Below are 24,050 nucleotides of genomic sequence, written 5' to 3' on the forward strand. Positions count from 1 at the left end.
GCAATGATTCAATCCCAGAGTGTGGATTGTGAGCAGGTCTAGAGTGTCACCATGGAAACCAAACACATGCTTCTGTCGATTTCTCCATGCCATGAATTGCTTGTCATAAATCTCATTGCTAGATATTTTATACAGCTCGTACTGTTGCTTACGATCACATTGACAATAAATACGAAAAGCACATCATTCCTCGGTCTACACGTGTAATGATGGGTGTTAAAGAGGCTGGAGCTGCACATTAAATCAGGATCTCTGTGAAGTGTAAGTTTCCGAAGCAGGATGTCTTAGCATCTCTTGGATAATCAGATGCAATGATTGAGTCAGTTTCTGCACTGTCCAGGTTGTAGATAATGGTGGCACATGGATAAACACTGCTCTTCCCTGTCCGTGGTACAACGACATGTAATAGGTATAGTCACAAAGATACCTAAAAAGATGAAAGATAAAAAGGTTAAATTGTATTTTGCCTTTTTCATTACTTTATTTACTGTAACTTCTTATTAATTTTTTTGTACAAAACCAAAATTGTCAGATTGTTTTAAGTCTAGTTTTCTTTCTGTAGTGCTGTGTGGGTTTTATTTCCCCATTTTAAAAACCTAAACTGGTAAAACAATTTGCATATTATGCTTATGATAATTTATTATTGTTTCTCTTATCTCACCCCAATCTATGAAAATATACAAGGGGGCTAGTGATAGTGTATGGATTATGTATAATAAAAAGTGCAACAGTATGCTAAGGCACCTTCATGGAAACCAATGGACTGTTCTTCCAGGTTTGCTGCACTTTCAGAAGTTTCTTTACTTTTGCTCAACGTTATTATACATGAATCAGCCACAACATTAAAGCAACCTTCCTAATATCGTGTAGGTCCCCCTCATGCTGCCAAAATATCTGGTGCGTTGATGCATGGACTCCACAAGACCTCTGAACGTGTCCTGTGGTATGTGGAACCAAGACCGTAGCAGCAGATCATTTAAGTCCTGCAAGTTGCGAGGTGGGGCCTCCATGAATCAGATTTGTTGTTCCAGCAGATGCTTCATCAGATTGAGATCTGGGGAATTTGGAGGCCAAGGCAAAACTTTGAACTCTGTCATTTTCATCAAACCATTCCGGAACAATATTTGCATTGTGGCAGGGAGAGGCCACTGCCATTAGGGAACACTGCTTTCATGAAGGGGTGTACATGGACTGCTACAATCTCTAGTTAGTTGATAGATGTCAAAGTAACAATTACACGATTGCCAGTAGCAGAACATTGCCCAGAGCATAACACGGTCTACGACGGCCGTCTTTCTTCCTGTAGTGTGTCCCGCATCCATCTTTTCCACAGGTAAGCGATGCACATGCACCCGGCCATCCACCAGATCTAAAAAATAATGTGATTCATCATGGCAGGCAACCTTCTTCCATTGCTCCATTGTTCAGTTCTGACATGGACGTCCCTATAGAAGGCACTTTCAGGGGTGCACAAGGATCATTATGGTACTTTGGTTTTGCCGCTACGCAGCCCCCATACACCACAAACTGTGATGCACTGTGTGCTCGGACACCTTTCTATAATTACATTTTTGAGGAACTTTGAGCTACAGTAGCTCTTCTGTGTGATTGGACCAGGCAAGGCTAGCCTTCGATCTCCACATGCATCAATGAGCCTTGGGCGCCCATGACTCTGACGCCAGTTTACCGGTTGTCCTTCCTTGTACATCTTTAGGTAGCTACTAACAACTGCATACTGGGAACACCCCACAAGACTTGTTGTTTTGGAGATGCTCTTACCCAGTCATCACTATCTGGCCTTGTCGAAGTCACTCAGATCCTTTTGCTTGCCCATTTTTCCTGCTAACAACACATAAAATTTAAGAACAGACTGTTCACTTGCTGCCTATTATATTCCACCCCTTGCCAGATGCCATTGTAACAATACAATGTTATTCACTTCATCTGTCAGTGGTTTTAATTTTGTGGCTGATCAACCTCATTTATAAAGTAAAACTGGTGCAATGCAAAGATAAAGTGCAAAAAAAGTTTGAGAAATAACCATAGTAACCAATTGTATGTTTCTGCTGATTATTTAAAATCGTACTACCTGTGTTTCTTGTTCATCCTACAATAAAGTGATGGCTTGGAGAATGCTGCACAATAAAACATTGTCATGCTGAATATGTAAACCTATGCTTCCATCATTGGAAATCTGTAGGCTTTAGTATATTGACCATTTCAATGGGTTCACACATTAAAATTTATCCTACAGTCCTGAAAAAAAAAACAATTTGGGGGGGCTGGGGGAGGAACTAAAGGCTTTCTTTAATGCATTATGTCACTGTCAACCACTCTCCCCCCCCCTTTGCTGTAAAAGCTAAATTAAATAAAGATTAACTTACTCTCCCCCCCCCCCCCCACCCACCCAGCACTAAACTCCTGTGCTGCAGCCTTCATCCCTGCTGACATCACCTGCGATCTCGTCCAATCCAATGTTTCTTATAGAGAAGCACTAGGGGCGAGGATGCATGCAGTAAAACACTGCACACCTGTAATCAAATTCTGCTATAAAGAACATTTGATTGAAAAAACACGTCTTACTGTGCTATGGAGGTGGGAGCGCCTCTAGTGGCTGTCAGGGAGACTGCCACTAGAGGCGTCTTTAACCCTTTAACCCCTTAAGGACACATGACATGTGTGACATCATGATTCCCTTTTATTCCAGAAGTTTGGTCCTTAAGGGGTTAATGTAGACATTGCCATTTTAGCAATAATGGGTTAAAATAAAGGGCCACTGCACCCAGACCAGTTCATTGAGGTCCTTTAACATTTCTCTTCTGGCTTGAGGGAGAGGGGAGTAACACATTTAATTTATAAATGTGCAAACTTCTATTAGAACCTGCATTTTTTTAAAATTGAAAAACAAAAATGAGGACACACTCTTAACTCTTCAGCAAGCAAACGGGCTTTAGGGGTCTTGAGTGTTCCTTTAAAAAGTATTCTTTAAAAAGTATTCTTGACCCTATAGGGTTAAAATCACCATGCCTCCCTAAATATAGTAAAATCTTACTTGTATTCAAGTCTGGAGCTGCATACTTTGTCCCTGTTTCCTTTAGACCTGCCCACTGCATGCTGACATCAGCAGAAGTGGTGGCCTGATACAATCACAATGCTCCCCATAGGATTGACTGAGACTTTAACCCCTTAAGGACACATGACATGTGTGACATGTCATGATTCCCTTTTATTCCAGAAGCTTGGTCCTTAAGGGGTTAAAGGAGGCAGATCAGGGGCAGAGCCAGCATGATTCAAACACAGCCCTGGCCAATCAACATCTCCTCATAGAGATTAATTGAATCAATGAATCTCTATGAGGAAAGTTCAGTGTCTGCATGCAGAGGGAGGAGACACTGAATGTTTGGATGCATTTTAGGCAGCCATGACCCAGGAAGGATCTCTAACAGCCATCTAAGGAGTGGCCAGTGAAGTTATCACCAGGCTGTGATAACTTTTCTCTGAAAAGACAGTGTTTACAGCAAAAAGCCTGAAGGTAATGATTCTACTCACCAGAACAAATTCAATAAACTGTAGTTGTTCTGGTGACTATACTTGTATTACAGGTTATTAACAAAGATTAGGCTAAAGTCCTAAACAATCCTGATGGATATGATATCTAGAGAGAACAGGATTTGTGTGTAACGATACCCCGGCCACCATTTATTAGTAAGTTGGGACGATTAACTAGGACATTTCCTTTTTTGCAGTATGTACACCATGCATGTTTTGCACTGGAGAAAGCATCTTCCCCAGGTTGACTTAAGAAGCACCTCTCATCAGCCCATCATGGGTGCACTTTCTAAGCCAAATTCTAATATTCCTAAAAATAGTTACTTGTTATGGTATTTATGATTTCAGCACTTAGAGACCCTGATCTAAATAATTTGTGATAATTTTATGCTTCTAAGTGTGTGAGGAGGGGGGGCATCATTTTTAAAATAGGAACCCACAATGAATCTTCCTCAGCCTGCTGTGGCCTACAACACAAATCTTCCTGTAGTTTAGCTGGAAAGCACTAAAGCCAATATGGGTTTACCTCCCAGCATCTCTGGAATGGATAACATCAACCCCCAGCTTTGAAATGTTTTTGCAGACACTTTTCATATTAACGACGGATTCTATTCTTTCCGGTCCTTCCAGCAAACAGCAGCCGCCTTGTGGGTGTGCGCCGCTGAGGTCCTTCTCCATGTAGCCTTTGTTTCTCCCGCATTGCTCCAGGGCAATTGATTTGGATGAGGACATCATTCCAATTTGCACAGACAGCTAGTGTTCACCATGAAAGAATAACAGGAAATGAACAGAATGCAAACATTTAGGGCAGGTTGTTTATCAGTCTCCCTGCTGCAAAGTCCCATTTGCCAGCAAAAGGATTGAGCTAGGCAGAATTCACATTAAAAATAACAAAATGTATCTCATTTTAGGAACATAAGCAAAGCCTATTGCTGTGAGGGTCCAACCTCTTTATTTAAATAATTGCAGCACATAACAAAATTAAGTGGTAACGGAGTCAACAATGTAACAGTGACCATCAATCACAGATGTGACATTAATGTCAGTGTTTCTACTTCAAATTGAGGGAAATAATTGGTAACCTTTTTTATTTTTTTTAAAGCAATAGTGTTTTCATTAACAGAATCCTTGGAGCATCTGGAATTGCTTTAAAACATACCAAAGAAAGGAGGCACTCATTTCAAGTCTCTACACCCGAATCTGAAATTATGACGCGATTAACTATATTATAATTATAGCTAAATGATAAGTATGGGCTTTTTATTAATGCTGTAGGAAGTAGTGTTACAATAGATCATTTGCAAATTATTATTTGTTTTTTTAGAAAATGTATTCAGGTAAGCTTTTAGAGTTCCTGTAATTGGCAAAAATGTTTTTTGTTTATGGTTGGTAATTGTAAGGAATATAATGTGAACAACTTTAATATCATAAAGTCATACTTGCCAAGTGTCCTGATTTTAGTGACACTACTCATTTAGAAAGTGTGGCTTTTCTCCTCCTATTTTGTACACTTGTTCTCCACTACACCAGCAGAAAATTGAAAAGCAGCCGGAATAGGTTTCAGCCTTTTTTTGCCTAAAAGTTCTAATTTCTCCCATCTTGTTGGAAGTATATGATGGTATGAATAATAAAGCATTAAAATGTTATCACATACGTTGCATTTACAATATAAATAATCTCTGGCCCCTAAGGGGTTAAATGGCCTTGGCCATTCACATAATGTGTAGATATGTCACTAAGCACTTACATAATCTGTCAATGCTGGTGGCCATCAGCTGTGGAGGGGTGTTATAAGCAGACACAGGAGAACACAGGTACAGACACCCTTGATAAAGGCAGCCAGTAGATGCCGAAACGTTGGGGGTATTGGTGGCTCGTGTCTCTGGCTTGAGGCTTATGATACTTTGGTAATTACTGTAATGTTTACGGTTTGCCTTTTTTGTTGCTTTGTCCCTTTTTTTGTATTGGTTATTTTGGTTGTTCTAATAAAGATTGTTATTATTAAGTGTGGCTGTGCATCCTGTATCTTGTATATATCACTGTGTATGTGTTTCACAGTGTGTGTGTGCAGCAGTGTATGTGTATATGTGCATACATCTCAGCATACAAATGCGAACACAACACACAAATACCCCCTGCCTTCAAACATCAACACTACGTAAAAACACTCCTTTGTATTAAACACAAAAATGATATTTAAAAACACATTTTATTAAAAAATCAAGACTGCATATAAATTAATGTTTGCATTCAAAACGCCAAACCTACATACGTAGAGAGGGCCCTGGTCCAAGAAAGTGTTTTGGGCCCTCCTGTAGCGCAAGGGTGGCCAAAAGGTAGATCCCCATTTGTCGTACAATTCCCACAATGCTATCCCAACTAGGTATCTACCATTTGCCCATCCTTGCAGGGTTTTACTTGTGAGCAGTTGTGTGCATTTTGAATGTAAGCATGTTTTTGTATGGAGTATGTGTGTGCATGTAGGGATATATTTGTATGTACTGTTGCAATTGGACAGCAGCGGTGTACTTATGTGTTTTGCATTTGAATGCAGGGGTGTGTTTGTATGTAGTGTTGGCTTTTTTTAATACAGGTGTATATTTGTGTGTAGTGTTGGTATGTGAATGAAGGAATGAATGACAAGATCTCTACAATCAGGGAAGAGATCTCATCTTTCTCCTTCTCCTTACAATACTTCCCCTAACTTCACTCCCTCTGCTGTTCTATGTTCATTCGCACCCGCTACAGTGGAAAAGGTTTCTGCTCTGCTCCAGTCCTCACGCCCCACCACCTGCTCCCTAGATCCAATTCCCTCGCATATCATCAGTACTCTGTCTTCTCTTTCTCCACCTCTCACTAAATTTCTCAATCTCTCCCTCTCCTGTGGTATATTTCCATCTCCCTTCAAACATGCATCTGTAACCCCAATTCTAAAGAAGCCCAACCTTGACCCTAACTCCCCATCCAACTACCGTCCTATCTCGCTACTGCCTTTTGCATCCAAGATCCTTGAAAGAGTTGTGTTTGCAAGATTGACAGACTTCCTCGAGTCCAACTCTCTGCTAGACCCGCTTCAGTCTGGTTTCCGCGCTAAGCACTCTGTGGAAATGGCACTGACTAAAGTATCCAATGATCTACTTGCTGCAAAATCTCGTGGTCACTACTCTATCCTAATTCTCCTTGACCTTCAACAGCTTCTTCTCATCCTCCGCAATATCGGTCTACAAGATATTGCTCTCTCCTGGTGCTCCTCCTACCTCTCCCAGCGCTTTTTCAGTGTTTCTTTCTCTGGCTCTGCTTCTTCTCCCCAACTCCTATCTGTTGGTGTCCCCCAAGGTTTAGTCCTTGGTCCCCTGCTGTTCTCTATCTATACTGCCTCCTTTGGTAAACTCATTAGCTTCTTTGGCTTCCAATATTATTTCTATGGAGATGATACGCAAATCTACCTGTCCTCTCCTGATCTCTCCCTGTCCCTCTTGACTAGTGTTTCTGACTGCCTCTCTGTTATTTCTAACTGGATGGCTGCCCACTTCCTTAAACTCAACTTGACCAAAACTGAAATTCTGGCCTTTCCTCCCTCAAGTGTTGCTACTCCTGTGTCTGTCTCCCTCCAAGTCAACTGTGCTACCATGAGCTCCACCAAGCAGGCTTGCTGCCTAGGTGTTCTTTGACTCTGACCTCTCCTTCACGCCTCATGTTCAGTCTATCGCCAAATCCTGCCGCTTTCATCTCAAAAACATTGCGAGCATCCGACCCTACTTAACACCATATGAGACTATGGTGCTGATCCATTCCACTGTCCTTTCTTGCCTTGACTACTGTAATCCGCTTCTCAGTGGTCTTACGTGCTCCCAACTTGCGCCGTTACAGTCCATCATGAATGCAGCGGCGAGGCTCATCTTCCTGTCCGCCCGCACCTCCCACGCCTCACCCTTCTGTCAGTCCCTACATTGGCTTCCTGTAAGATATAGGGCTCAATTTAAAATTCTGGTTCTTGCTTTCAAATCTCTACATAATGCTGCTCCCACCTATCTATCCTCCCTAATACACAAGTATATCCCGTCTAGGCCCTTACGCTCTGCTGAAGATGTCCGTACTCCGACCTCTGATGCTTGCCTTCAAGACTTCTCGAGAGCTGCAGCGTTCCTGTGGAACTCACTTCCCTCCTCCGTTAGATGCTCACCAGTCTCCACTCCTTAAAAAAATCAATAAAAACCCACTTCTTCGTAAAAGCATTTCAATTAAACTGTTAATAGCTCCTGACTGATTCCTCTCTTGCAACTGTCATTAGTCTAATACTATCCATACCTTTTGTGTCACTTTACCCAACTCCCTCTAGCATGTAAGCTCATTGAGCAGGGCCCTCAACCCCTCTGTTCCGGTGTGTCCAACTTGTCTGGTTACAACTACATGTCTGTTCGTCCACCCATTGTAAAGCGCTGCGGAATTTGTTGGCGCTATATAAATAACATAATTGTTTTTGTATATAATTTTGGTGTTTTTAATACAGGGATGTATTTGGATATAATGTTTTCATTTGCAGGAGTGTGTTGTGTTGGTGTTTGATTGCAGGGATGTATGCATATACACAGATACACTTGCAAGGAAAAGTATGTGAACCCTTTGGAATGATATGGATTTCTGCACAAATTGGTCATAAAATGTGATCTGATCATCATCTAAGTCACAACAATAGACAATCACAGTCTGCTTAAACTAATAACACACAAAGAATGAAATGTTGCCATGTTTTTATTGAACACACCATGTAAACATTCACAGTGCAGGTGGAAAAAGTACGTGAACCCTTGGATTTAATAACTGATTGAACCTCCTTTGGCAGCAATAACTTCAACCAAACGTTTCCTGTAGTTGCAAATCAGATGTGCACAACTGTCAGGAGTAATTCTTGACCATTCCTCTTTACAGAACTGTTTCAGTTCAGCAATATTCTTGGGATGTCTGGTGTGAATCGCTTTCTTGAGGTCATGCCACAGCATCTCAATCGGGTTGAGGTCAGGACTCTGACTGGGCCACTTCAGAAGGCGTATTTTCTTCTGTTTAAGCCATTCTGTTGTTAATTTACTTCTATGTTTTGGGTCATTGTCCTGTTGCAACACCCATCTTCTGTTGAGCTTCAGCTGGTAGACAGATGGCCCTAAGTTCTCCTGCAAAATGTCTTGATAAACTTGGGAATTAATTTTTCCTTCGATGATAGCAATCCGTCCAGGCCCTGACGCAGCAAAGCAGCCCCAAACCATGATGCCCCCACCACCATACTTCACAGTTAGGATTAGGTTTTGATGTTGGTGTGCTGTGCCTCTTTTTCGCCACACAAAGTGTTTTGTGTTTCTTCCAAACAACTCAACTTTGGTTTCATCTGTCCACAGAATATTTTGCCAGTACTGCTGTGGAACATCCAGGTGCTCTTGTGCAAACTGTAAACGTGCAGCAATGTTTTGTTTGGACAGCAGTGGCTTCCTCTGTGGTATCCTCCCATGAAATCCATTCTTGTTTAGTGTTTTACGTATTGTAGATTCGCTAACAGGGATGTTAGCATTTGCCAGCGACTTTTGTAAGTCTTTAGCTAACACTCTAGGATTCTTCTTCACCTCATTGAGCAGTCTGCGCTGTGCTCTTGCAGTCATCTTTACAGGACAGCCACTCCTAGGGAGAGTAGCAGCAGTGCTGAACTTTCTCCATTTATAGACAATTTGTCTTACCGTGGACTGATGAACAGCAAGGCTTTTGGAGATACTTTTATAACCCTTTCCAGCTTTATGCAAGTCAACAATTCTTAATCGTAGGTCTTCTGAGAGCTCTTTTGTGCGAGGCATCATTCACATCAGGCAATGCTTTTTGTGAAAAGCAAACCCAGAACTGGTGTGTGTTTTTTATAGGGCAGCTGTAACCAACACCTCCAATCTCATCTCATTGATTGGACTCCAGTTGGCTGACATCTCACTCCAATTAGCTCTTGGAGATGTCATTAGTCTAGGGGTTCACATACTTTTTTCCACCTGCACTGTGAATGTTTACATGGTGTGTTCAATAAAAACATGGCGACATTTCATTCTTTGTGTGTTATTAGTTTAAGCTAATTGTTTATTGTCTATTGTCTATTGTTGTGACTTAGATGATGATCAGATCACATTTTATGATCAATTTGTGTAGAAATCCATATCATTCCAAAGGGTTCACATACTTTTTCTTGCAACTGTACATACATTTACACACACATAAATACACTGACACATACACCCACTCATTCAGATACATACCTGAAAAATACACACACACTCTGAAACACAGATACGCACACTGGCACATAGATACACACACACACATCACATTTTCTATATTTTTAGAAACCCTCCTCTTAACATACCTATTATGTGCAGGAGGTTGGCTTGTCTGGAGTTCTGCTTCTGACTGAGTCTGATTGGAGTGTGTTTCTTTAGCAAAATATTTGCTTCTTATGCCTTCTCTTGAGCTTCCACTCCCTCCCATGTGGCTCTTCCTGTAGCTGTGAGGAAGTGACCTGGTGACCTGAACTCACTTCCTCCCAGTATAGCCATGCAAAAGGGGACCTGTCAACTGTTAAAGGATCACAGCGTCTGACCAGAACTCGATTCAGCAATACCCATCAGGTGGCCCTAAATACATGGGCCCTTTGAACATGCAGGACCTGCTACAATTGCACCGGCAGTAGTTCTCCCACTGAAGCTAAGCCAGGATGCAAAAAACTGAAACAATCTGGGACACAGCTGGGTCAGGGAAACCAGAATCCAAACTGCAACACAATGAGCATACGAACTACACCAATCTTGATGCTTCAACATAGACTTGGTAAAGGTCAAAAGACACCAATGTCGCAGTTCACGACATTGTGAAAGAACAGGTTTAGAATAACATGAGTGAAGGAGATAGGCGACAAACTTCCTGGACAGAATAAACCTGGAGAGTCAGATTCAGGTATCAACTGGCCCACTGGGTTATTTCCCAGGGTACTCAGGTAGCTACGGTTGACTATCCTGCCACACCATGAAGTTTGTATGATGGCCCTGGATGTGTTTACAAGTGACTGCAGTGGGAGATGAGCCAGTGTTACTGACATTACAAACACAAGTCGGATGCCCTTGGCTGTGGAGTTGTTAGAAATAGTCTGTACAGATGTGTGTGAATGCCTTTTATTACAGGTCACACTGCTGGAGGTTGCAGGAATATAGGGTGTCACGTCTGTAACTCCAGCTGCCTTGATCTATCAAGTATGCGGAGAACTGTCCACTCAGATCTGTTTTGTACGGGGAAACCAAGCCTTTCATTTGTATTTGCCCACCAGACCAAAAGTTGTCAGCCCTCCTCTGCTTAATAATCATGAATGTCACCTCCAAGTTTGCTACTGATAATGAGTGAAAATGTTTGCATGTTGTCAGGGGCCATGTTTGTGTTTTTGAGGACTTCGATGCCTCAGATTGTTGTGTCTTGCATTATCAGCTTTGCTGACTACAGGCTGGAGCTCTAATTATGGTAATACACTCTATACTAGTGACTTATGATTTTAATGTGGTTCTATCTTTTAGACAGTAAATAAAAATGTAAATTGCTTATTGGTTATTTTTTTGTTTTCATCATAGCAAATCTTCACAATTTGATATCCCTTCTTCATGTCTTACCATGGGCTTCAACTCGGTCCATATTTTGATAACCCTCTTCTTTACTTCACTGTATTTCACCGGAAACTCCATAATCCGAATCTCTATATTGTCACCAAGGCCAAGTTTTGACAATTCCTGCAATAAACCATGCATGCAAATTTATACATATACAGCATCCTCTGAACAGTTGTGTTTAGCAAATGGGCTTTTACAGCTGCAGCTTCTGGCCCAAACATTGCAATAGGCCTTGACCTTTTTTCAATTATTTTTTATATTTTTGTGACGTGCTGCTGATCTGAAATTCTCAGTGCCATACCCAAAGCATGTGGCAAGGAACTGTGTCACTTGTATCCTTCTTGGCTACACTGAACAACATGTATATTGGCCCTATGTATGCAAAGCTGTATCTGACAGTAGGCCCAATTTCTGATGCATGCACATTGCACTCAATCCCTCTGTGCCCTGTTGACAGAATGGATTCCCTGTTTCTTTTGACCCATAGGCAGTGCCCCTTCGATCCATTGCTCTCCAATTAGGTTTCTTTATACCTAGCCTTCTTGTTAAGTTGGATTTAATATTCTTGAAATGTACAGTTTATAAGGATGGGTCAGTCGCAAAACTAATTACTGGCACAAGAAACCTTTAAGGATTCCCCTATAGATTAAATGTGGTAAAAAGGTAGATCCTCAATAATCGCACAGCACCCCCTGCTTTGGATCTTTTATTTGCGCATCTTTGCAGAGTTGCATATGTGTAAATCACATGACTGGATCAGCATTTTACATTACTGCCCACCTGAGTTGTTAGGCTGATCCCCCAATATATATATAGTCACAAAGAACTTGGCACTCACCCTTTCATCTCATTTTATATACGTGCCTTGGTGCAATTCCGCGTTTATATAGAAACTTGAAGGAAGGGTGCACTCTGAGGTATTTTACAATGAAAGTTGTGTTTATTTAAACATTTAAATCACACAAGTGCTCGATAGACGTTTCAACCCGTTTGAGTCTTTCTCAAGATCAATGTGACATACAGCAAACTGTAAATATATAGAATAAGTGTACAGTGTACTTACCAATAGTGAATGAACCTCTCCCCGTACAGTGCCGACCCAGGAGTGAGTGCGGAGGGTCACGTGACATACACCTATTATACACACACACACACACATAGTGTATGCCCTGATGAAAGTTCCAAGCTACGAACTGAAACGTTGACTGACTTGTGACAATAAATCGATGTGCTGTACAAATCCAGGAGTGCCGGTATTTATCTACTTTTATATATAAAAATCATGCAGAACTTAAATGAAATACTAGAAAGTAAGCCCCTTAAAAACAAAATTTCTGAGGGCGGGCTTGACTGTCATGACAACTGGATGTGTCTTCTGAGAGCTCCTCTAGTGAGCAAAACTCACTTTTAGGCTGATAAAACTGGATTATGCAACTTTCTACATAATCTTGGCTACAAAAACAGACTGACTGTCCTGGGAGTGCACCCAGCGGTCTTCTAACTTGATACAGATGGCGAGTACCAGTGCGACCTAGTGGGTGGCGTGGAGGGAAGATGCAACCGACCTCCCAGCCCATCGTGGGTGAGGCTCCAACTAAGCACCTGATACCACCCCCCAGAGTTTTGTATTTCACGTAGACCTCCCTAAAATAAATAAAGCTCTACAAATGCTCTTAATTCAGATTCTAATGGCCACAAAAATTTGTATTGCCAGACATTGGAAGACCCCAGAAACTCCATGCTGGACCGAAATTAGATTTCAGGTAGATTTTCAGGAATTAATGGAGAAAGCATTATATACAAATTTATAAAATCTAGTCTTGTATTATAGAATTTGGAACCCAAGGGAAAAAGTACTTTATACATCGGGGACTTGGTGGATGCCCTCCTACCCCCTCCCCCCTTATGGGTGCGCCCAGCAGTAGAGGTATGTGAGGTTTATGAATTAATGTTTTATGTACTTACCCTACGGACATCTAATTCACTTAATCTTTGCATGTGTAGTAGAAGAAGAGGAATGAATGCCAAGAATAGGATTACCTGCTTGATATTTTTAACATATCAGAAAAGCTGACTGTAAGGGAATATAAATATAATTGAAAAACTGATTTTAATGAAAGAATGTAACAAATTATGATTTTGGTACTCAATATTACCTCAGATGCAAAAATTACTATAAGGTAATACCAACGTCTGACGATTCCCCTTTCCCAAACCTGGCTTGAAAAGCCAGTTTTGTGAATAGAAAGTCACTGATTGGCTGAGAGTGACAGTTGACTGCCCGGCAGCAGTACCTGAGTACCTGAGTACTGAGATTCAAGAAGCCAAATGCTGCCTGGGGGGGAATTGTGAATCGGTGCTGGAGGCTCACATTGTGGTTAAACTGTTTAACACCTTAAGGTAAGTGTGTGCTCAGGGGCCTCCTGGCACTATAGCAACTTCATTTATATTAAGTTGTTTTGGTGCCTAAACTGTTCCTTTAAGGGGTTAAAGTGCTTTGCCTAAAAAAAAAAAAATATTTATTTTAAAATAAATAATTCAGTCTATTTAATGTGTTAATTTTATTATCATGGAATGCTTAGGAGAATAAAGCTGGCGAGATGCTCTACATTCATTTGTATGACTTTATAGGACCTCTTGGACAGAGCTTAGGCCTTTTTTTTTTTTTCATTCAGAGGTTTTATTAAGGTCATACATTAGGTACAGGTGAGTGTGATCACACAGATGTCCGAGTACAGTAACATGAAATTCAGGTTGGTATACAATGAAATAACAGGTTGAAAGCGCGTCATGCCTACATAGTATATTACATGTCTAACATCGGTTGTTAAGGGATGTTTTTTTTTTTCTTCCTTTTCAAGTAATAAGATACTGGTGAGGTTATGTTATGTGGCGGGGTCAAGTTGCGGTTCGCCACCCTCGCGAGCGGCGGGGTTGGTCTGTCAACGGGGTTTTGGTGAGGCCGCCTGGGGCCTAGCGTTCAGGGGTAAGGGGGGGGGGGTTGCAGCAGGGGGGCTGGTTGACGGTGGCCTTGCTGCGCCCGGTATGTGGGGGGGGGCAGGGGGTTGGCAGTCTGTTCGTTAGCGTGTGGTGGGGGGGCCGTCTCTGGGGTGTTGTCGCGTGTGTTTGTGTGTGTGTGTGTGTGTGTGTTGGGTGACGTAGTTGTGTCACCGGGGATTAGTGGAGTTGTATGTATCCTTCCCATGTCCAGGGGGATAAGGTGGGGGGAGGGAATGTGTGTGGCTTGGTGCGTTGGTTGTCTAGTGCAATTACTGGTTTCGGTGTTGCTTCGTCTCTGGTGGGCTGTGTGTGGTCAGAGCCAGTCTGAGGAGGCGGGGAGGAAGTGGAGGGGGAAGGATAGGGAGGGGGTGAATGGGTTTAAGGTAAGCAGGGTAAGGAATGGCGGGGTGGTGGTGGGCTAGGGGGGGGTCCGGGTCCCGGTCCCGCCCCAGCTCTCCCCGTCCCCGGTCCGGAGTCGGCGGTCGGGGCGGAGGCCAGCCATCTTAGCCAGTGGTACCAGGTGTCGTGATATCTCTGTATACGTCCCGCCGCCGAGAGAGCTTAGGCTTTTATCTTCACCAATACGGTACTGCATACATATTGCACTGGCCAATGTCATTTAGCCTTAAGGGCCTTCATACAAAAATGGCTTTACTAAATAATTTTACATCCAACCAGCTGATGATTCTGAAAAAGATGGTCCCTAAATCTAAAGACAAAAAAAAAATATGCACAATATGCGTCATATGCACAACATGAGCAGGAACAGGTACTGGCTCGGGAACGGGTTCTGGCGTCGTAGTAACTGCTTCCTGGACACCAGGCTGCAAGTGGGCAGTACGAGCCAGTATGGTTTGGGAAGCCTGAGTAAATTGGTCCATACGGTGGTCTAAACCATCCATTCTAGCTTTCTGATTAACCAATAACTGTGGAATGTCAGCAGGTTCCATTATGGCCTTGTTGTAATGTCACGATTCCGGGAACCAAAACACGCTAACATACACACAAAAAAGGTGCAGTACCGGACCTTAGAGTGGCTGGGCTAAGCACACAAAGAATAGTCAGGAGTCAAGCCAAGTAAGGGGAACCAGAAGACAGGATAACGAGAGACAAGCCGAGGTCGAATGATAAGAGAAAGTCACAAGGTCGGATAAACAAGCCAGAGAGTACGTAAACCAGAGAGAACCACAAGTAGAACAGCAATACTAGAAAGCAAAGACCACAACAGGGCAGAGAGAGACCGGAAAGGTAAGTATTTAAACCCATTGCTTAACTCTGATTGGATAATTTCCAATCAGAGATAAGAATCACACGTGGGAGATATTTATACCTCCCACTGTGATTGAGGCACTGTGCCTTTAACGCCGGGTCAGGTGGCTGACCCCGGCGTTTACAAAACTGGGCGGTCTCCCAGCGTGCAGCATCATGCATGCTGCCACTGGGGGACGAAGAGGAAGACGCGGGCGGCATCCGAGGCTGGGAGGATGCTGCTCGCCGAGCGCACGAGGAGAAGGGGAGAAGGGGACCGCGGACGGCTGGAGGGTGAGTGCCGCGAGCGGACTGCAGCCTCCCCTCGCAGCCGCCCGCGGGTTCCTGACACCAGTGGCCTCCTCGCATGTGATTATCTCATGTCTACTTGTTTTTCTCTGCTAACTACCCTAACTTTAGTTTATTTTCAAGTACAAGAAGTTTATTTTATTACTTATTAATTTTAAAAAAGTGTGCTGACCTCTCCAATGCCATGCTTGTATATAATTAAATATGATGTGATTGAGCTTGTGTATGCTGTTGTGGCATTGCGGGCAACTATGTATTTTTTGGCACAGCAAAAATAAAGAATTTAAAAAAAGAAAAAGTACCACAAAGTGGAAACACTACACTGCAAAACAGAAATTTTTTACTATACTTACCATGATTTTCTTTTCCTGGCTAATATCTATGTCAGCATCAACTATGGGGTATCTCCTCCCTCTCAGCTGATGGGGCAGGAATCTAAAACAAAATGTTCTACAAGGAAGCCATCTTCCCAGAATTAGCAGTCTCGTAACCAAGTGAGGCCATAAACTAGGGAGAGTTTATTAATGTGGACATGGATAGGTAAGGACCTTTCTACCAAATGAGCCTGAAATCTAGGTGATAGTGTCTCACAAAAGTGTTGGATGAGGACCAGGCTGCTGCCCTACAAATTTCTTCTGTAGAAGTATTTGCCAAAGATGCCCAAGAGGCTGAGACAACCCTAGTAGAGTGAGCTTCAATGTTTTCTGATACCGGTTTCCCAGCTACTTTGTAAGCCTTAATAGCAAATCTAATCCATCTTCAAATTGCAGAGATCAAAGCATCCTTTCCTTTATGGTAACCAAATGGAACAAAAAAAAGTCTGTTTGACTTTCTAAACTCCTTAGTACGATCATGGTAAATACGTAGAATTCTTCCTCTGAAGAAGGGTTCTCGAAGAAAAAAGGTAGAATAATTTCCTGGTTCAGATGAAATTTGGAAAGAGCTTTCGGGTAAGTTAGTGAACCAATCTGAGAATAGTCCTATCCCCAAAGAATTTGGTGAAAGGATGATCTGATGAAAGAGCTTGTAATTCTGAAGCTGTGCTGGCTTAGGTAATGGCAATAAGAAAACACTCTTTAACGTTAGGTCCCATAAGGATGATGAACCCATAGGCTCAAAGGGTTTACCATTAGGCTCAAAGGGTTTACCATTAAGACTATGTAGCACTGTAGGCAAGTCCCTGCAGGTATGAAGTTATCAATGGGAAGTCTAATTCTCATTGCTCCCTTAGTAAAATTTTTTATAGAAGGGTCTAAGGCCCACTGATGGTTAGAAATAGCCAAAAACACTTTTAGATAACTAAGGCTTAAACCCTTATCCAGTCCATTTTGTAAAAACTCAATCAGGGAGATTAAGTGAGTCTGAAACTTTTACAAGTGAAGATGCCCAATCCACAGCTTTCCAAACCCTATAACACACCTTTGACGTATTAGGTTTTCTTGCTTGAAGAATAGTCTCCACCACATTGTCTGATAATTCTCTAGCTCTTAAGACATTCTACTCAATCTCTAAGGCATCAGATGGAAAATTGCTGGGTCTTCATGTAGAACTGGACTTAAAGGTTCCTCTTTATTGGCAGTTCCCATGGTTCTCTTTGTGAGAGAATCAGGAGTATTGTGAACCAAGGTCTCCTTGCCCAATGAGGTATAATAGCCATTTCCTTCATCCTCTCCTTCCAGATCTTCTTGAGTGTTCTCTGAATTAACGGAAGAGGAGGGAACACATAGCCTAGCTGAAAGTTCCATCTTTGTTTTAGGGCATCTTGACCTTTTTCTCTCGGATTGTATCTTCTGGAATAGAACAAGGGAACCTGCTTGTTTCTGAAGCTCGCCATCAGATCTATGTCCAACATGTACCATTGATTGCATATCTGATGAAACGTATCTGAACTCAGCTTCCATTCTCCTGGATCTACATAGTGTCGGTTCAGATAATGCCTAACATTGTTCAGTTGACCTGGAAGATGGATAGCAGACAGCCCTTCCAGATTCTGCTGTGCCCAGAATATAATTGGCTTGTTGGTTTCTTATTTTTTAATTCTTGCTCTTCGTATCCCCTTCGAGATTGATGTTGGCATGTTCCATACACCAAAACTGATTCATTAGGCTAAAGTTGTTTTGGTGACTATAGTGTCCCTTTAAAAGGGCAATGGATTCTTGATTCACAATGTCTAAAATTCTATTAAAACCTAGTAAGTTATCAGGACTCTGTTTACTTCTAAGTTACCCTATCCAGCATGACAACACGTGTGCATCCATTTTCTAGAAAATGTAGAAGATAAATAATGTAAATCTTTGTGGCAAGTACCTAATCTTAAGTACCCACTAAGTGTAACTTGTTATAAACAGTATTGTAAATAATCTGCACTCATATGAATCTAGAATCCATCACATCAGAATTCTGGACACGTAATTTTGATGGTGCTATTAAGCTAACCTTGAAGAGACACTTTAGGAACCACATTATAGGGCATAGATGCTGCTCCTGTTTAGGCACTGGCCATGTCTGCTAGTTGCTGTCAGCAGACAGCACAAGGAACTTCTGACATATATGGCATAAAGTTTCAAGTCTTTTGCTACTTGAGAGATCTTAATTTCTACTCGATAGTTAAATTTTTCACTTGCCAATGGCTAGTGGCAATTTAAAACACCATTTGTCTGTGTGTGTGTGTGTGTGTGTGTGTGTGCGCGCAATGTATATCAAGGGTAGGCAATTTTCAAAATCACTTCATAAATATGAAGCTGCTATGCTGCTTGGAGGTCCCTGGCTCTGGCTTTCCTTTAGGGGTTAAACTGTTCACAAATTATTTAATCCCTAAAGTCTGTGTTCCTGTTCTGGATTGCGGTGCCCCCCTGTAATTCCGCTTTCTTAAATTCTTTGTAATGGAGTGCTCGGGCAGCATCCTCAGAGGAATCTTAATAAGCTTACAGCTCTCAGCTGATGCGCTAAGCCAGGGCGGTTCAACCTGCGGCCCCCCAGATGTTATTGAACTACAACTCCCATGATTCCCTGGCTATCTGTTTACTTGAAAGAATCATGGGAGGTGTAGTTTAGCCACATCTGGGGGGCTGCAGGTTGGACAGGCCTGCTCTAAGCAAATCACTGGCTTCCCATTAATAAAAATGTATTGAATAAAATATGTACCTTAGTTTATGAAGAATTTCAGAGAGTGGAAGGATATAGAGATTAAACCATTCGGGAATGGGTTAAACTCTAAAGGTAAGTCAGCACCAGGGACCTCCTTGCACCATAACAACTTAATTTAAAGGAAGTTGTTAAGTTGCTTAGAGCAGCGGTTCCCAAAGTGTGGGTCGTGACCCACTGGTGGGTCGCAGGGCGATTCCCAGTGGGTCGCGCTGACCCACACATCCAGGGCCGCCGGCTAGTCAGGAGGGAGCCCGGCGGCTTGCCCTGTATGCCGCCGGGCTCCCTCCAATCAGTCTGCCCAGCAGCTCCGGTCTGCAGCTCCGCCGGGTGCAGAGCTGCAGACTGTGTGATAGAAATCTTGCGAGCTCCCAGAGCGTTACCATGGCAACACTCAGGGAGCTCGCAAGACTTTTATTACACTGTCTGCAGCTCTGCACCCGGCGGAGCCGAGACCGGAGAGTTACCCCACCGGACCACCAGGGAATTCAAGGAAGGTAGGACACAGCCCCCCAATGTAAATTATTTTCTCCCTGCCCCCCTCCTCACACTAACCCCTTCACTCCCTGCCCCCCTCCCCACACTGTAACCCCTTCACTCCCTGCCCCCCTCTCCACACTGTAACCCCTTCACTCCCTGCCCCCCTCCCCACACTGTAACCCCTTCACTCCCTGCCCCCCTCCCCACACTGTAACCCCTTCACTCCCTGCCCCCCTCCCCACACTGTAACCCCTTCACTCCCTGCCCCCCTCCCCACACGGTAACCCCTTCACTCCCTGCCCCCTCCCCACACTGTAACCCTTCGACTCCCTGCCCCCTCCCCACACTGTAACCCCTTCACTCCCCGCCCCCCTCCCCACACTGTAACCCCTTTGCTCCCTGCCCCCCTCCCCACACTGTAACCCCTTCGCTCCCTGCCCCCCTCCCCACACTGTAACCCCTTCGCTCCCTACCCCCTCCCCACACTGTAACCCCTTCACTCCCTGCCCCCCTCCCCACACTGTAACCCCTTCACTCCCTGCCCTCCTCTCCCCACTGTAACCCCTTTACTCCCTGCCCCCCTCTCCCCACTGTAACCCCTTTACTCCCTGCCCCCCTCTCCCCACTGTAACCCCTGCTCTCCCTCCCCCCCACTGTAATGTCTGCTCTCCCTGCTCCCCCACTGTAACCCATTTTCTCCCTGCTCCCCCACCATAACCCATTTTCTTCCTGTCCCCCCCCCCCTGTAGCCCTCTCTCCCCCTGCCCCCCACTGTAGCCCTTTCTCCCCCTGCCCCTACACTGTAGCCCTTTCTCCCCCTGCCCCCTACACTGTAACCCTTTCTCCCCCTGCCCCCTACACTGTAGCCCTTTCTCCCCCTGCCCCCTACACTGTAGCCCTTTCTCCTCCTGCCCACCCACTGTAACACTTTCTGCCCCTTCCCGCCGCCCACTGTAACCCTTTTTCACCCTGCCCCCCTACACTGTTACCTGCACACACACTCCCTACCACACGGTCGCCCTCACCTGTCTCTGCGTGTATGTGTATCTGAGTCTCCTTTTGTGTCAGTGTGTGTGTATTTGTGTGTCAGTGTGTATCTGTTTACATGAGTGTATGTGTATCTGTGTGTAGGAAAATAAATGTGTGTATTATGTGTGTATCGCTGTGTCAGTATGTGTATGTGTGTGTCTCTGTATGTGTGTATTTGTGTGTCTCTGTATGTGTATACACTGCACACATACTCCATGCAAAAAACATGCTTACATCCAAACGCACATTGTATATATGTATATATTATATACACAATATACACACACTGCATCCACTACACACACTGCATCCACTGCAATCAAAGGCAAACATTACATACAAACACCCATGTATTAAAACACTAAAATGATATACAAACAACCCTTCATTCAAACACCAACACTACACACAAAAAGCACACCTGCATTTAAAGTCCAGCACTACATTCAAACACCCCTGCATTCAGACACAAACATTACAAACAAGTACACCACTACATTACAATGGCAACAGTACATACAAATACTCCCATACATGCACACACATACTTAAAGGACCACTATAGGCACCCAGACCACTTCAGCTTAATGAAGTGGTCTGGGTGCCAGGTCCAACTAGGATTAACCCTGCCTGCTGTCAACATAGCAGTTTCAGATAAATTGCTATGTTTACAAATGGGTTAATCCAGCCTCTAGTGGCTGACTCATTGACAGCTGCTAGAGGCGCTTTAGCGCTTCTTACTGTGATTTTCACAGTGAGAAGACGCCAGCGTCCATAGGAAAGCATTGAATGCTTTCCTATGGACTGGCTGAATGCGCGCACGGCTCTTGCCGCGTATGTGCATTCAGCCGATGACGGCCAAAGGAGAAGGAGAGTCCCCAGCGCTGAGGGAGCCCGGCGCTGGAGAAAGGGGAGTTTTTAACCCCCTTCCTATCCTTCAGCCAGGCGGGAATGGGACCCTGAGGGTGGGTTCTCCCTCGGTGCACTTTAGTGCCAGGAAAACGAGTTTGTTTTCCTGGCACTACAGTGGTCTTTGAAAACACAAACATGCTTACATTTAAATGCTCAAACACTGCTCACAAATATAACCCTGCAACGATGGGCAAATGGTAGATTCCCGGCAGCTGGCATAGCATTGTTGAAGTTCTCCGACAGATGGAGATCTACCTTTTGGCCACACTTGCACTAGAGGGGGGCCCAGAAAGCATACTTGCACCAGGGCCCTCTCTACATTAGTTCCACCACTGGGATAATCAATGTGAGGGGCCTGGATGAGCAGGACACAACGTCTAATTATGACTGTCTGTGAGTAAGCAGTTGTATGCCTCTAAAACTGATTGCCATGATGTGCAAAGTTTCTGCCTCTAAAACTGCCATGATATATCAACATTATGCATCTAAAACTGCCATGATATGCCAAATTATGCCTCTAAAACTGCCATGATATGCCAATTTTATGCATCTAAAGCTGATTGCCATGGTGTGCCAATTGTATGCTTTTAAAGCTGATTGCCATGGAGTGCCAAGTTTATGCATCTAAAGCTGATTGGCATGGTGTGCCAAGTTTATGTATTTAAAGCTGCCCTGATGTTCCAATTGTATGCCTCTACACCTGGATGCCATGGTGTGCCAATTGTAAGCCTCTAAAACTGATTGCACTGGTGTGCCAATTTTATGCACGTAAAGTTACCATGATGTGCCAAGTTTATACACCTTAAACTGATTGCCATAATGTACCAATTTCATGCATCTAAAGCTGCCATAATGTTCCAATTGTATGCCTGTAAAGCTGATTGCCATGGTGTGCCAATTGTAAGCCTCTAAAGCTGATTGCCATGGTATGCCAACTGTATGCCTCTAAAGCGGATTGCTATAGTGTGCCAATTGTATGCCTCTTAAGCTGTTTGCCATGGTGTGCCAGATTTATGCCTCTAAAAGCAATTGCCATGGTGTACATCTAAAGCGGATTGCTATGGTGTGCCAATTGCATGCCTCTAAAGCTGATTGTCATGGTGTTCACTTTTTAAAATATGCATTAAAAGCAAGTGGGTCTCGAAAAATTACCATTTTGAAAAGTGGGTCTCGGGCCATAAAAGTTTGGGAAGCCCTGGCTTAGAGTATACACACTGCTGTTTATGAGTAACAGCAATGTTAGATTTCCCAATGCATATATACCAGCAATAGTCAGAGAGACACAAATAGATCCAATAGTTGATGTTGAGGGTCAGCATGCAAAGTGGTCTGAAGTTGCGTCCAAGGGGCAGACGCATATTCACGAATACAGACGGAATAAGGCAATTTATTTACTTTATGATGGAGACGAAAGGTGATTATTAAATGCCAAATTAGGTTATACTCTAAATCAGTGTCCCTTAGATCTCTTTACTAAAGTAATAAATTATACTCCGTCTTCCCCAGACCTCCTCTCAGCTACCACAAATTGACTAAATAATTAGTCATTATTCCATTAGTGATTTTTGAGGATCAAAAATATCATCAAACTATGCAATATACACATTAGAAATATACATCCAGACATTAAGCCACTTCAATGTTCTCTTTAAATGGAGAAAATTAAACCTTACTTATCAAAAAAGTACCTCTTCCTTACCTTTACTGCTTCCCAACTGGAGTTTACAAAATAGTTCCTGTAAGGTCCAAATCCTTAAAAAAATAAAAAATAAAGAAGAAAACATAAATTATGAATGTAACCTTCCAATATACTATAGATTTAAAATGTATCAAAAATAATAACTTAAACCGTTTGCACTGTTTACTGAAATGTCTTGCAAGGACCTAACCTTATATAAACAATGTAGAAAGAAAACCAAAAATGATCCCCTCTAAAGGCTAATAGAGACGTGCACATTATTTTTAAAATTTCTGTTTATCCAAAATTCTGAAAATATTGATTCAGACTAACCAAATTTTGCCAACAATTTCGTTCATTTTCAGAATGTGGACATCCATTACTCACTATGGGTAATGAATGAAGGTGGCAGTCACAAAGTACCAATTTAGGGAGTTATCTGCTTAATTGCTAAAAGATTAACATTTTTGTTTCTTAGTTTTGATCGTTTAGGTGTTAAGTAGATAACATTCTAATTTCCTATCCTTACACACAAGGGTACCATTTTTAGGAAGTTATCTACTTAACAGTTGTGAAATCTAAATTAAGAAAATCCCTTTTCTTAATGTTGCTCTGTTCTTAAAAATAGCAAATTAGTTGGCTATCAAATGAAGAAAAGCCCTTTGATAGGCCAGTGATAGGCTGAAAACCATCACAAATAAAAGGTATGTAATCTGTTAACCTTTACTCACAATGAGTAGACAGTGGTAGATGGCAGCGTTGATCTCAGACTATTACTGCCGTCTCTTTTGTTGCGTGAAGGAATACTTTTGCTGCCCTGCGCCAGAGTAGGAGGTAGGAGTAGAGGTAGCAGAACATCAAAAACAGTTTAACACCGAAAAGTTAGATGGTGCCAGAGAGTAATTCAGTGAGATTAAATGTGTTCCTTTAATTTCCAGCGTGGAGCGCTCCATGGCTATCTTCACCTGAATCAATAAAAGCAATTTCATCTTACCACTGATAACAACAAGGTTGGGATTGGATGCCAT

General features: G+C 42.9%; 1 protein-coding gene across 1 annotated transcript; it reads right to left on the minus strand.

Moving 5' to 3' along the window:
* Positions 1-243: 243 nt before the first annotated feature.
* PGPEP1L (pyroglutamyl-peptidase I like) lies at positions 244-24,050 on the minus strand. Its single transcript, XM_063446288.1, has 5 exons — positions 24,017-24,050; positions 23,044-23,096; positions 11,226-11,342; positions 4,076-4,302; positions 244-427 (listed from the first exon to the last, which is right to left on the minus strand). The coding sequence occupies exons 1-5, from the start codon at positions 24,048-24,050 to the stop codon at positions 244-246; spliced, it is 615 nt and encodes a 204-aa protein (XP_063302358.1).

Source organism: Pelobates fuscus, chromosome 3 (genome assembly GCF_036172605.1).
Source record: "Pelobates fuscus isolate aPelFus1 chromosome 3, aPelFus1.pri, whole genome shotgun sequence".
NCBI classification, from domain to species: domain Eukaryota; kingdom Metazoa; phylum Chordata; class Amphibia; order Anura; family Pelobatidae; genus Pelobates; species Pelobates fuscus.